This window comes from Pediculus humanus, genomic scaffold (genome assembly GCF_000006295.1).
Source record: "Pediculus humanus corporis 1103172107716 genomic scaffold, whole genome shotgun sequence".
Classification (NCBI taxonomy): Eukaryota; Metazoa; Arthropoda; class Insecta; order Psocodea; family Pediculidae; genus Pediculus; species Pediculus humanus.
The window spans coordinates 269,494-284,930 of record NW_002987320.1 but is presented as its reverse complement, the minus strand read 5'-3'; the positions used below and the strand labels follow the sequence as shown (position 1 = coordinate 284,930).

At 26.6% G+C, this 15,437-nt stretch overlaps 1 protein-coding gene across 1 annotated transcript in view; it reads right to left on the bottom strand.

Moving 5' to 3' along the window:
• Window positions 1–15,437, bottom strand: part of Phum_PHUM312550 (sidestep protein, putative) — a gene marked incomplete at both ends in the record, with an annotated part of 31,685 nt that overhangs the window by 12,658 nt on the left and 3,590 nt on the right. The window contains 6 exons of the mRNA XM_002427312.1: window positions 3,010–3,143; window positions 3,904–4,048; window positions 5,308–5,459; window positions 9,658–9,864; window positions 9,940–10,050; window positions 10,129–10,343. Of these exons, the coding sequence (XP_002427357.1) occupies window positions 3,010–3,143; window positions 3,904–4,048; window positions 5,308–5,459; window positions 9,658–9,864; window positions 9,940–10,050; window positions 10,129–10,343 (964 nt within the window). The remainder of the gene's footprint in view (window positions 1–3,009; window positions 3,144–3,903; window positions 4,049–5,307; window positions 5,460–9,657; window positions 9,865–9,939; window positions 10,051–10,128; window positions 10,344–15,437) is intronic.

Below are 15,437 nucleotides of genomic sequence, written 5' to 3'. Positions count from 1 at the left end.
GAAAAAAAACTAACTAGAAAGAAAGAAAGAAAGAGACAAGAAGACAGAGAGAGATAAACAGAAAGAAAAAGAAAGAAAAAGAAGCGAAAGAGTTTGAGATAAATAGAAAGAGAAAAAGAAGGAGAAAAGAGACACAGTAACGAAAAAGAGAGAGAGAAAAAGTAAGACAGAGAAAGAGGAAAACAAACAAACAATTATTCACTTCCGGTAAAAAAAAAAAATAATAATAATAAAAGTTTTAACTTTTTACGCAGATGATTATTATCTAGGTTACGACTTGTTAAACTAAATTTAAATAACCAAATTTTATTTAAAATTAAAAACAAAACAAAAAAAAAAACCTGGAAAATTTTTTTTTTTTTTGGAAAAATAAGGATTTTATCTAAAGATAAGGAACTGTCTCATCTGGAGTGGTTACAAAAATTAGACGAAACCCGATAATGTTGACTTTACTCAATTTATTGCTTTCTTATTTTTTAAAAAAACCTTTTTCAATCCGTTTCCCCGCCGCCCCCCACCAAAAAAAATTTTTCTCCAGTTTTTTTTTTTATTTTGAAAAATAAGTAAAAAACGTTGAAAATTTATATTGTGCTGGAAGGTGAAGAATTAAAAAAAAAACACGATTGGGTTTTTTACAGAAACTCAGTTTAAAAAAAAAAACTGGAAAAATTTTATTACGTCACGAGGATGAACCGGAAATGATTCGACCGTTCGAAAAAAATAAAATCGATTAATCGATTTTAGGAAAATTAAAATTAACCTGGAAAAAAAAAATTTTATATAAACGCACTCGTACGTATTTATAAAAAAATAAATTTTGGAAAATGGGATTTTTTGTTTTTTTGGAAATTTTTTTTTTTTTTTAATCCTCTGTGGAAAATAATGAAAATTGAAACAACCTTAGAAGAAAAACTTTTCCGAGCTTTTACGGGCGAAATATTTTGTTTGAAAAAAAAAAAAAAAATTCCACCATTTTCAAAGTTTAATGAGTTTAGATTTTCTCAAACGAGATTGAATTTTTCGATTTTGATTCGACACGTTTTATCTCTCTCTCTCTTCCCTCTACCCCTCTAACCCCTCTCTCTCTCCTCCCACTTCCCCTTTCTCTCTCTCTCTTTTTGATATGATTTTTCTAGCCGAAAGTTGCGCATTTTTATTATCATTACTATTAATATTTTTAAAACTTAATAAATTCCATTTGCGTTGTCGTTTGTTTGTTTTGCTATCGTTAATTCGGTTTTGCTATAAATAATATTTCTTATATGGTAAATATAGAATAATTTTTTTCCACCGATAAAGTCACATGAAAGATCGCGCCGAAATGTAAGAAGTGAATTTGAGTTTGATGATTTTTACAATAATAATCGTCCGTTTCCGGTTTTCGCGGTAGCACCGGAAGTTCCGTCACACATTCACCAAAAAAAAAAAAAATTTATTAAGAAAATGGCGTGGCATGGTCACCGCCATTTAACGGTAAAAACATTTAACAGGAAAAATGTTAAAATAAATTCTGGAAAATTCCGACGAGTACGTAAAACTTTAAATCAATAATAATAATAATAATGATAAGACGCTAACGGCGATCGAAAACTAATAAAAAAATAATTTTTTTTCTACATAAATTTAAATTTCGTCTGCTTTTGTTTATACAAATTTTAAAAATTTTTTCAGTAAAAAAAAAAAAAACGAACATTTCGTTTCTTAGAAATTTCAAATTTTTTTTTTTTTAACGATAAAAATAATAATAATAATAATGATGACGATGATTATAAATAAATAAATTGTATCGATTGTATCGATTTTCGTTAAAGTTATTATTTTTTTTTTTTTAAAAGTGTTTAGCAGAAGAAAAATGAAAAAAAAATTCGATAATTTAGTTAATTTAAATTAAAAAAAGAAAAAAAAATGTCCGACTTATTTGATTAAACGTGTCAAGTCAACTTTATAAAAAATCATTTTTCTTTTTTTTTTGACGATTATTATTTTTATCAACGATAAAAAAAAAAAATAATAATAATAAAGCAGAAGAAAAAATATTATTAGCTGTTAAATGGTAAAATCATTTTTTTTTTTTTTCAATACACAAAAATAAGAAAACATTTTTTTTTCCGATACGATGAAAAGGAGGATAGGGAAGGGGGAGGGAGTAAAAAAAAAAGAATATTTGAAAAAATCATTTTCCATTTTTTTTTTTTTTTTTAAAAAAAAAACTTATTGACGTCGTTCAAATCAATCATTTTTTTCCTTTTTTCTCCTTTTTTCCCTTTTTTTTTTTTTAATAATTTTTTCAATTTTTTTTCAATACCGTTCCGCCTATCATTTTCGTTTTATTAAAAAAAAAAAAATTAAAATTAATTAATTCAAGTTAAAAACGTTAGAAACGATCAGTTTGCAACTTATGCCCTTTTTGCATCGATCAAACAAATTCTCGTTTCTCATTGGTCGGATCCTCCGGTCTTTACGTTTTCTAATTACTAATTACGTATTCAATTTTACACTCGTCACTAACATTACAAACCCCTGGAATCGTAACTATTCTACTTACGCCCTTTTTATTCTAATTAATAATTTTTAAATAAAAAAAATTTTCTCGACTCTGATTGGTCGAAATCGGACGACTCCAACCAATCAGAAAAAATTTTATTTTTTTTTCTCGAGTCTTTGTCATTGTCGTTGCTGTTGTTGTCATTAATATTATTACAAACCGCGTTAGTTTTGTAACATCGGTGTCTGTACAAACCGTAGCAAAACCGAAAAGAAGGAAAGGGTAAAAAACAAACAACAAACAAACAAACAAACGAACAAACCAAAAAAAAAAAAAAAAGAAAAAAAATTTAACCGAAAAAGGGAAAAAAAACTTAATGGAAATAAAATAACGATCATTTGCATTTGTTTTAAAATTTTCCACCTGTTTGTTTGTTTGTTAAGAAGAAAACTTTCTGATTAATAAATAATTGTAATTTATATATATATGTATTTCAATAAATTAGTAAAATAACAAAAACTCACCCCGTGAAACCATGATATATGCGACGGTTTGGGATTAGATTTTATTTTACAGGAAAACCGAACTTCATCCCCTTCTCTTAAATATTCAGGGTCGATTCTAGGTCCGATGATTTTAACACTCACGCTCGGTGGATCTGCAATTAATTATTATTATTATTATTAACGTAATCATAGTCGGATTAACGAATACGTGTTGTGATTTTTTTAAAAAATTTAATTGTTATTTTAAAAGCGGATAAAAAAAAGGTATTAAATTATTAAAAATAAAAACGTTTTGTTTGGGGGTGAGAAGTGAAAAACGGGAAGTAAAAAAGAAAAAAATGAAAACGAGAAGAACAAAGAAAAGAAAAAAAAAATTATGTGTTCGAACAATAAAAATCTTAAAAAAAAAAAAAAACTGCCAAAGGCAGAATTTTTAAAAAAGAAATTATTAAATTTGTGGACCAACTTTTTTTTTTTTTTTATTATTTTTCAGTCGAATAAATTATCAATAAAAAAAAGGAAAAAATGGAAGAAAATAAAAGGAAGAAAATAAAAGGAATGAAAATAATAAAAAGTATTTGAAAAGAATTATTTTTAATTGATTGCGCACCTTAACAAAAAAAAATAATCAAACCTTCTAGAAGAAGTATAATAAAAAAAAAAAAATATCATCCAAAGGAAAAAAAGGAAAAAAGAAAAATTTTTTTTTTCCAGCTGGAAAACTTTTTTTTTTGAAAAAGAAAAACTCAATTATAATTTATATAAAAAATCAATTTTTGATTAAATTACACGTGAAAAATTTTTAAACTTCCGCCTTTTTTTTTTGTCATCGATTTCATCGTCGCCGGTTCTACTTCCGTCATTTTTATTTTTATTAAATTAATTCAATATGTCTGTCTTATTCACACTTACATAAAACCGTTAGTTCCACGGATTCTTCTAATAAACTCCCCAAATATCTTTCGTTTTCCGCTCTGCATGTCAATTCTTTACCATCGTCTTCCGGTTTCGGTTTATACGTTAAAACGCTCGTCGTTAAATTTGTTTCTTGCGTTACCTGCGTAAAAAAAAAAATTAATTTTATTTTATCTCCCCCTCCCCCTCCACCTCCTCCTACTCTCTCTCTCCCCCTCTACATCAATTGATAATAAATTACCCGGCGTAATAATAATAATAATAATAATAATAATAATAATAAAGAGAAATATTTTTACGGCGTAAAAAAAAATTACGATGTAGACAAATAAAGTAATAAAAGTTAACCAAGTTTAATAGTTTTAAGAAATCTTTTGTATTAACTAATTAATTACTTTATAAGCTCAAGAGACCGTAAATTGTTTTTTATATATAATTACACAACAAACAAACAAACAAACAAACGCATAACTTTATTCATTTTAGTTTATATGTAGGTTCAAACTCCTAAGTCAACAACAAAGAATTCATTTCCACGGATATAAAACGAAAAATTTTTTTTTGTTATTAATTTTTTAAATAATTTGTTTTATTATTATTATTATTATTAATATTATTATTATTAATATTATTATTATTATTATTATTATTATTATTATTATTATTATTATTATATTAAAATTTCTGTCGTGAACTAATGTAAATAGTTAAATTAAATTTGTTGTTTGTTGTTGTGGGGGTGGTAGTGATAATCGAATTTTTTCATACAAACGCGTGGGATTCAGTAATTATTTTCCTTTTTTGTTTTGTCATAAGGTAAACGTGGGCGTGATTTAATGCAAATGTTTAAAAAAAAATTTTTTGGGGGGGGGTATTTTTTATTGTGTAAGGTAAATATGGACGTAATGTAATGCGAAGATATAAAAAAAATGGCTTTTTTCTGTTTTTTTGATTTTTTCAGAAGAAAAAAAATTATTTTAACGCTTTGAAGAAAGGGACTGGGGCGGGGGAAGAGGGGTTGAGGGAAATACGTTCGAAAGGTACTAATAATAATGATGATGACGTTTTAATTTTTTTTTCCCGGGTTTTTTCTCTCTCTCTCTCTCTCTCGAAACCTAACGGGGGATCAGGTTTTTTTTGTTTTGTTATCACGTACGGCGATAATACTAATGCCACGTGAGAATTGTTTGTTTTTTACACGTCATCAAATACGTTTTTAAATAATAATAATAATAACAATGATGATGATGATGATGATGATTTATTGGGAAATTATATAAAATTATTTCGATTTTTTCTATGTTGGTACGATGATTATCGGCATGCAATTGGCGTCCGGGGGTTTTTTAAAATCTGACGTCATAATGACGTCATTAAAATAGTAATAAAATAAATATTTACCGAAACTCCAGCGTTTCTTATTGGTTCTCCTTCGAGAAGCCACGTGATTTTAGCAGGTGGAATCGATCCCCATGTATCACATTGATATTGTTGCGGACGTCCGGACGATAATAAATTACTTATAAAATTTATTTTCACCCATTTCGGTTTAACTAAAAAATTCAAAAAAAAGAAAAAAATTATTTGCCATCGTTTGTTTCTTTGTTCGTTTGTCGGGAATAAAAAAAAATTTATATAAATATACGCGACGGGAAAATTACAACACAAAAAAAATTTTTTTATCGGAGTCGCGGATATGAAAACGCGGCGAAAATTTTCCTTTTTTTTTTTAAATTCAAAATGGCGTCGTATTTTTTTTTTTTTTGGAAAAACAACGTTCGAAAATAAAGAATGAAAAGAAAAGATTTTTCTCCCTATTTTTCGGATTTTTCCTTCTTTTCACATCCCGACTCAATCTCACTCGCGCCACAACCACATCTTCTTATTTTTTCTAAAACCCCGTCAAACTATAGGTTCAGGTTTCAATTTAACGTTTCACTGATTGTGTACATACAATCGGGAGAGTTAAAAGAGTGGGGGGTAAAAAAAAGAAATATTGGAAAATATTATCCGGTGATGAACAACTTTCTCTACACATCGGATTTGTGAAATTGAGTGAAGATGAAAAGAGTAGCATGCCTCTCTCTCTCTCTTCCTTTTTTTTTTTTTACCAGAGACATAGAAATAATCAAACAAAGTGAGAGAGAGTCGTAAAAAAATTGGTTTTCATTTTTCTTATTTTTCCTTTTTATTATTATTATTATTATTATTATTGTTGTTGTTGTTGTTGTTGTTCTTATTATTATTATTTTTCTTATATATATAAAATGTACTTTTTTTTCTTTCTTTTCTTTAAAAAAAATAAAATAAATAGAAAAAAAAACAACCAGAAAAAATGATTTTTCTTTTTCTTTTTTTTATCTAGTGACACGATGATAGTTCTACCGTGAAAAAAAATAACATAAAAACTCATCCCTTGAATTATATAAATAAATAAAATTTTTTTTATTATTTGTTTTAAAAATAAAATAAAATAAAAATTTTTAAACGTTTCATTTTTAATCATTTCCGTTTTTTTTTTTTAACCGGAAACGGAACTATTTAGAACGATTATTAAAAAAAATTATTCGGTTATCGGTTTTATTAACGTCTTTGGGAAAAATGTTTTCGAGATAAAAAAAAAAGTCAGGAAAGGGAAATTAAAAAAAAAGAGAAAAAAAATGTCGTGAATCGATTGTTGTGTGCATTCGCAAACAACAAAGAAAAACAAAAAATAATAATAATAATAGCACTCATTCACATAACAATAATGATGATGATGATAATGTTGATATAAAAAAAAAAAGAAAAAAGGGAAATAAAAAAAAAAAAAAAAAAACAAGTAAACTCGATAACATCAATTTACTTTCTGCGTCTGGAACAAAAGCCTTTGGGAATTCTTTTCGTGTTTGCTCTTCGATTTCTCTCAAACATTCAGTCTGCTTTGCACCTGATTTGGTTTGAGATTTTCTCACGACACTTTCATCAATCTCGAAATCGATTGCCTGAAAATCTGATTACATTTCTCCAAAGTACAATTTCAATTTTGATATTATTATTATTATTATTATTATTATTATTGTTATTTTTTCTTGACTAAACTATTTTTTTTTTTTTTTTTGCGACTAACGAATGTAATTTTGTTTTATTTTTATATGTGGAAACTTTAAAAAAAAAAATGAGTTCCGCGTACGGCGTTGCATTCACGTACAACCAATTGCATCACCGTAAAAATTTTGGGCGTTTTTTCTCCTTTCTTTTTCTTTTTCTCTCCCTCTCTCTTTCTCTTTCACGGGGAAAATTTATTTTTTTCGAATTTCAATTTAACAAGCATTCTGTAGGGTATACCCTTTATAATGATTTATTATATCGCGAAAAAAAATGTCTTACCCTGGTAATAAAACAGGACAAATCTTGTTAAATTTATTACTTTTTTCTTTTTTTTTTTTTTGTATTCCCCAAGTAGAAAGAACGAACGAAAATAATAATAATAATAATAACTATATATATATATATATTTATTTTATTTATTTTTTTTAAAATCGCCAAGCAAAATAAAATAATAATAATGATTTTGATAATTTAAGTCAAATTTAAAAGATTCAAAAAAATACACGCGTTACAATTTTGTTAAAAAAATAAATAAATAAATAAATTTATTTGTTAAAACGATAGAAAAAAAATAAACGTAAAAAGTTACGTGTGAAAAAGAACAAGAAAAAGAGAAAAATGAAAAGAAAAGAAAATGAAAGGAGAAAGAAAAAAAATTGAATGAAATAGAGAAAGAAAAAAAAAAAAATTTAATTTATTTGAAAAAGTTGAGTGCAAGAAAACATTTGAAGAAAGCACATCATCAAATTTAGTTAGAAGAAAGAAAGATAGATGTATTAACCAAGTTTTTTTTTTTTTTACGAAAGGATCGGCGGATTTGAAAACAGGGAGGTAAACTTAACAAAAAAAAAAAAAAAGGTTGTTTTGTTTCCGTTTTGTCTAGGCCTTAGAGGACATAAACATCATTTTTTTTCCTCCTTCTTATTAGTATCACAGGAAAGTAACTAACTCGGCGTTTTCTTTATTTATTTCTTTTGTTTTTCCCGGAAAAACTTTTCCTTTTTTTTTTGTTTATTAGAAAAAATGTATCCCCGAATACTCATGCGTAACCTTTTTTTTTGGAAAATAATAATAATAATAATAATAATAATAAGACGGTAAATTATTTAAAACTCTGAAAGCGATAATAATATTTTTATATCGCAAAACAGAAAAAAAAAATTTTTTTTTTCTTTTTTTTTTTTTTTATTTAACCTTTACCCTCTGACCTTTGTTTTAGTCCCTGTATTTCCGGTTTAAATGAGTAATTTCGTAATATTTTCATTTACGAATAATACTCAAAACAAACAGAGAGAAAAGAAAGAAAAGAGAGAGAGAAAAAAAACTTGTTTAAAAAAAAACCGGATAAGCGGTTTTAACTTTATAATCTCGTTAATCCGATTTAATCCAATTTAATTAGAAATTAAAGGATATGCATTCACGTTTTTTTTTTTTTTTGTTTGTTGTTTGTTGTTTATTTGCTTTTCTTTTTTTTTATGTTGTTGTTGTTGTTTTTGTTTTCGAAAAATGAAAAACGATTAAGTTTTAAAAAAAAAATTTTTTTTTTTAAATTATGAAAAAAACAACAACGACAACGACAACAGCAAAAAAAAAAGGATTAACTGGAATTTTATTGTCATTTGAAGTCTTTCTCGCTCTCCCCCCTCCTCTTTCTCTCTCACTCTATTTTTTTTTTTTCTGGAATCGTCATTTTTCCAGGCTGGAAACAAACAAAAAAAAAAAAACGAACGATTAACGTTAAACGTTTTTTTTTTTTTGCATTTAAAAAAAAAAAAAAAAATTATCAAAAGACTCAACGATCCGACCAATGAGAATTTAGTATTTTTTTTTGTGTGTGTTATGTTTGCAGTCCTGCCTTTTACTTTTTTTTCTTTTGTGTGCGTGATTGCGTGCGTGTGTGTTTTGTTTTTAAAAAATAATAAATTTAATTTTAATTTTTGTTTTTTTTTTTATAAACAAAAAACATTTTTTTTCTTTAAAAAAAAAAGAAAACAAATTTTTAATTTTCTAATAATAATAACAATAATAATAATAATGATGATGATGAAAGTAATGATGATGATAATGATAATGATGATTATAAAGGTAAACAAAAAAGAGAGGAAGAAAACGATATTGAACAAAAAAAAAAAAAAATGAAAATAAAACCGGATATAAATATGAAATTTTGCTTCTTTTGCTGTTGTTGTTGTTGTTGCTGTTGTTCAAATATCCGCCATATTATGATTTACTCAAAAACAATAATTGATTAAGATTTTTTTTTTGAAAAGAGATTGTTTTTGTTGTTGTTGTTATTTTTATCGAAAAAATAACATTTTTCGTTAAGAAAACATTTGAAAAAAGAAAAAAAAATTTTTTTCTTTTTTCCCACGAGGGATTAAAACTTTTATTTAATAATTACGTCATGCTTCTACGATAATAATGATAATAATAATGATAAACAATCACAAATATATACATATATATATATATATATATATATATATTTAAAAAGGATGAATTAATTAAAAATCGCCGGAAGTCATTGAAAAGTCATTCAGTCAGTCTCTCTCGTGTTATTACATCCGTGAATTATTCGCCTCTTTCCTCTCTTCCCGTGGGGGGTCAGGGGTAAGGGGAGAGGGAGAGGGAAAAATTAAAAAAAATAAATAAAAAACTTACGGTACACTTCGATACGAATTTCTTTAACGAGTGGAATTGAATTTTCCGTTACGTAAACTTTACATTTAAGTTTTGAATTGTATAATTTTCTCGTTACGTTTGATTGAAAATATTGATTGACGGTTAAAGAGGGACCAGATGATTCCATTACGTCATCTAAAAGTTCATCGTGTTCGTTCCACCATGTAATTTTCGGTCGTGGACGTCCTTTTTTATTAGAAAACAAACATTTCAATAAAATTATTAAATAAAATTTATTTATTATTATTTTTTTCAACTCACCTCCTACGACGTGGCAGGAAAGAAAAAGATCGTAACCTTCCATAAACGGACCCGCCATTCCAATAACTTCTTTTCCTTGTGCATCGTATATAATCGGATCCGACGGTTGCACTATAAAAATTATTATCATTATTAATTAATAAATTCGTTAAATTTTTTTTTTTTTTTTTATGTCGTCATCAACGTTACCTATTAGCGTTAGATTAACTTTATAATTTTTTGTCGGTGAATTATTAAAATCAATTCTACACCGGTAAATTCCTTGATCCGATTCTGCGACCTTTGATATTTTTAATCTTGATCTAATGGAACCTTTTCCTAAAAGGAAATTCGATCTTGAACCGAAATCGTTACTCATTGCCCAGTGTATGGCGTGTTCTAGCGGGCCCCCTCTCGCATCCAAACTGTAATTAATATTATTATCATTATCAATTTAATTTTTTTAATTTTTTGGGAACGGAAATTAAAAATTTTTTTCCTTTTCCGGTAATAAACCCCCTCGCCTCATCTTTTCTTCCTCCCCATTTCATTTATTTTTTTAAAAATTTATTATTTTTCCGTAATTTTGACGTCATTAAAATGTCATCACGATTAATATTATTAAAAAAACGTCTTTAAACTTAAAACATACACACACACGTGCGTTTAACTATATCCGGTTTTTTGTACGTGCGTTTAACTATATCCGGTTTTTTGTACGTGCGTTCGTGTGTGCGTGTGCGTGCGTCGTAATTATTTATCGATAAAAACGCTCGCGTTTTGTGAGCATAATTTTATTATTATTACGTAAAAAAAAATATTATTAAATAAAGTCTTTAATATGGCGTGCACACGCTCACGCACACGCACACGCACACACAGTTGTTAGAGACACCACGTTATCTTAAAAACTTTTTCCAACGTATTAATTCAGTTGAATTAAATAACAAACGCAAATTAATAACAGTTGAAATAACAGAGCATAAAATGTCTTCTTAATCTTAATCGTTCGTTAACAAATATTAAATATCAAATCCACGGACGAAATCAACCGGGAGAATGGGAATGAATCCTTTCTTCCTATCATTCCTTCCTCCCTTTCTTTCTTCCTGTCTTCCTTAAAATTTTCCGTTGACGTGATTAATAATTATTATTATTATTTGTTTGAGTGACGCGAGTGAGTGAATATCTCGGAATATAAAATATTCGTGACCTCGTGAAAAAAAACCTCATTGTTATTATTATTATTAGTTTTTAGTGTGATTTAGGGAGTCAGGAAAACTGAGTAATTGTGGTATCGATTCCCGTTAATATAAAACCGCAAAATGACACCGACGACCGCGATACAAACAAACGAACAAACAAACAAACAAACGATAATTCCCTCACTACTCATTGTCGAAAAAAAATTCATCATGTTTTAATTGTAATTTATTATTAGGGGTAAGAAAAAGGTTAATTTTCCTTTCTTTTTTTACCAAGAGTAATTTATTATCATTATCATTATTATCATTATTAGTATTAGTATTATTATTATTAAACAAAACGTTTTTGAAAAATTTTCAACGTAAACAAATGTAAAAAAATAAAATAAAATAAAAAATATTTTTGTTTCGTATTTTAAAAAACGAATGCAAAACCGCAAAATTGACGGAAAATCCCTTTCGGCTCTTATCAATTATCGGTCATCAACATCGTCATCACTTCCCACCGCCCTCCATTCCCTTCCTAAATTCCACCCCCCTCATCCTGCACCGCCGAAAATTAAATTTTTGTGAAAAATAAAAACGCGAGAGTTTATTTTTATTGCTAACAACAAAACGAAAAAAATAATAATAATAATTTTTGTTTTTTTAAAATCTCACGTTCTTCCCCCTCTTCCTTCCTACTTTCACCTCCTACTTCCACCCACTTCCTCCCCCCAAATGACAACGACAACAACAACAAACTCAGCGTGTTTTTTTTTTGTTGAAAATTATTTTAAAAAAAATTTTTTTTTTTCCCAGCAAAAATTTGAATTTTTACATTGATAAATAATAATGATGATGATAATAATGATAATGATAATGATGACGATTTGTCGTTAGTTTTACGCTGGAATTTTCACGTATGTTTAACTCATCGGAAATGTAAAAAAAAAAAAAATTAATTTCGAAAAAGAAAATTAACGGGTAGAAAAACTTCTACTTTATTTTAATTGTTTAATAGTAATAATAATAATAATAATAATTACAATTCGTGTATTAGGTTTTCACGCGCACTCACGCACCTTCGTCCCCCTCCTCCCCGAAAAAAAATAATTATAGATGTTTATTTAATTAATTACGGGTAATTTTAATTAAAATCTCACAAAAAGGTAATGAAAAAGGTGGCGGCGGCGTCGGCGGTTTTCTTTATAAGACATAAACGGTCTCCTTTTTCCTAACAATAAAAACTTTTAGGGGTAATTAATTCACGTTAATATGTTGTTAAACTTACATAGAAAAAAAAAATTCCAGAACTGGAGAAAATAATAAAAAAAAATTCCAAAACGTTTGATTCCAGTTTTTTTTTATTTTTTAATCTCTGGAGAATGATAAAAATTTTTTTTTTTTTAAATTATGCTTATTAATTTTTTTTTTTTTTTTTTTTTTTTTTTAATCAAGAGTTTAGTCATTTTTCACTGTCAAAGACATTTTTTTTCTGCTGTTCCTGTTACTGGAGCTGGAACTGGAGCAATTAAAAAAAAAAAAAAAAAAAAAGTAATCAAAAAATTAAGTTTGTCAATTTATTGTTCGTATGACAATCCAGAAAATTTTTTACTGGATTGTTTGTCCAGAGGGTAAAAAAAAAAAAATAAAAAAATAAAAAATGTCAGATTTTTTTTTTTTAATGCCCGGAACGAAATAAAAAAATTTCTTTTAATTTCTCTTCTCCCTTTCCCTCCCCCCAAATTCTTTCCGAAATGAATAATAATAATAATTTAAAAGTTTTTTCCAAAAAAAAAATTACGTAATGAATTTAATATAAATTATTTATTAAGTAAAAATGTCTGAATTTTAATTGTTTGTCGTAAAAAAAAAAAAAAAATGGCATAAAAAGTTTTCATAACTTTTTTTTTTTTTTTGGTCTTTTCATTTTGACTTTTTCAAAACCTTAACCGGTTCCAGAAAAAAAATTCTGGAAGTTCTCTCTCTTCCCCCAAAAAAAATCTTTTTTTATTACAAGTTACAAAATTTTTTCTTTTTTTTTTTATTGTTTTATAACCATTCGGGGAAAAATTAAAAAAAAAAAAACCAACCAAAAAATTCGATATTATTTAAACGTGGCAATAACGGCACAAAAAAAAAAATTATTCTGGAATTTTCCAAAACTCTCTCTCTCATCGGTAGTATCATGAAAAAATGATTCCTTACCCAGCAAAATTTTTTATGTATGTAACCGATATCAACCATAAGATAAACACGTGTAAAATACACATTATAAAATTTTATAACAAATAATTTTTATTATAAAATGAAAAATATTAAACCATTTCCGGTCGTGTAAAAAGAAATCGAGAGACAAGAAAAAAAAATCTTATTCAGCTTAAATAAAAATTCAATATGGCGGAATTAAAAAAAAAAAAATAAAATTGCAACAAAGCTTTTTTTTTTTCAAAAGTTGGATAAATGTAAAAAAAAATTTTCTCATCGTTTCGATTTCTTTCCCCCCCACGTTTGTTTGTTTGTTTGTTTGTTTTATATACGCACACACACGTGAAAAATATTAAATTAAATTTGGCAACATTGATTTAAAAAAAAGTTTTTTTTTTTAAAGTTGTAAAAAACAATAAAAACTAAAATGGCGGTCAACTCGAATGGAAAAAAAAAAAAAAGTTTTCCACCATCAAAGGTAAATGTACCGGATATTTTACTTTATCGATAAAGATTTGTTATAGAGCGCTATATTTTTTTTTTATAGCCTCTATAATTTTCTTCTCTTTTTTTCCCCTGTGAAAACATACTCATCTGACCTTTTGACCTCACGTCTTTGTACAAGTATGAAAATGAGAAATGAACGAGTAACTGGAGAAACGAAATCCAGAAAAGAAAAAAAAAAGTACGAATTAAAAAATTAATTTTTTTTGTATTATTAATCGTTAACAAACAAACTCACGAACAAACAAACAAACGAACAAACAACAAACGGGAATAATCTTATCGGTCAAATAAAAATTTTACTTCTTAAAATAAATTTAATAAAGTTTTTCTTTTTTTTTTTTTTATAAGAAAACAAACATAAATGCACTAAAGTTACGTTACGCGCGTTTGTACGTTTGTCCGTACAACAAACAAACAAACAAACCTAAAATCTTGATTTATTACTAGGTCATAAATTTAAGATTTTTCATCACACATTACAAAAAAAAAAAGGCATTAAAGTAATGAAAATGGCGCCTTAACAGTTTTTTACTTTTTACTTTACTTTATTTTTCCTCCTCTTCTCCTTTTTTTTGTTTATTACGCGTGTAAAAAACGCGGCGTAAATTTATCGAACGTACCTTCTATTATCCGTTAAAAAAATATTGTTTTTTTTTTTTTTTTATGGGAGGGAAGAGGGAGGGAGAGAGGAAGCGGAAACGAACGAAACACAAAAAAAAAAAATTTTTTAACAATTTTTATCATCACCTCCCCATCTTTCCTTTGTTATCTTTGTTAACGTTATCAACAAAATAAAGATAGGGGGAGGAAAAACGACTGATAAGAAAATTTAAAAAAAATTTCCCCCCCCTCTTCCTCCCCAATTAAAAATCCCATTCGTGAATTGAGAAAGAAAAAAAAAATTAAATATTCGTTTTATCCATTTAATACTTTTAGAAATTTCTAGAATTTCTTCTCCATGATTACGGGGGAGGGATGGCGAAGTAATGAAGGAAGGGAGGGGGAAGCGGAAACAGGAAGTTTCCGTTAAATTTTGTTTTAACGATTTTTTTAAATATTCGATTATTTTCAAATGAGTTCCTTTTAAATATTTACACAAAAAAGTAAAAAAAAAAAAAGAAGAAAAGTTTTTTCCACTAACAAAATTTTCCAGAAACAACAACAACGAGAAAATAATAATAATAATAATAATAATAATAATAATAATAATAATAATAATATTTAATTGAAAAAACTACTCTTATATAAAACGCAATAAAAATTTATAACAAAACGTGAAAAGCGAAATAATAATAATAATAATAATAATAATAATAATAATAATAACTGAAAAAAAACTTTTTTCCTTTTCTTTTTTTTTTAATGGAAATTTAATTTAGTTTTTTTATTTAAAATTACCTGCGTAAATTACGCTGCGTTTTTTTTTTTTTTTAATAATAATAATAAATGAAAGGATAAATTGTTTAAATTAATAACAACGAGTGGCTACTGCTACTACTACTATTACGACTGCTGGAATTAATTAATTAACAAAAAAAAAGAAAAAAACTGGAGAAGATAAAGTTTTAAAAGGTCATCCAAGAGGAAATAATTCGAATTAAAATAAAAAAAAAAATT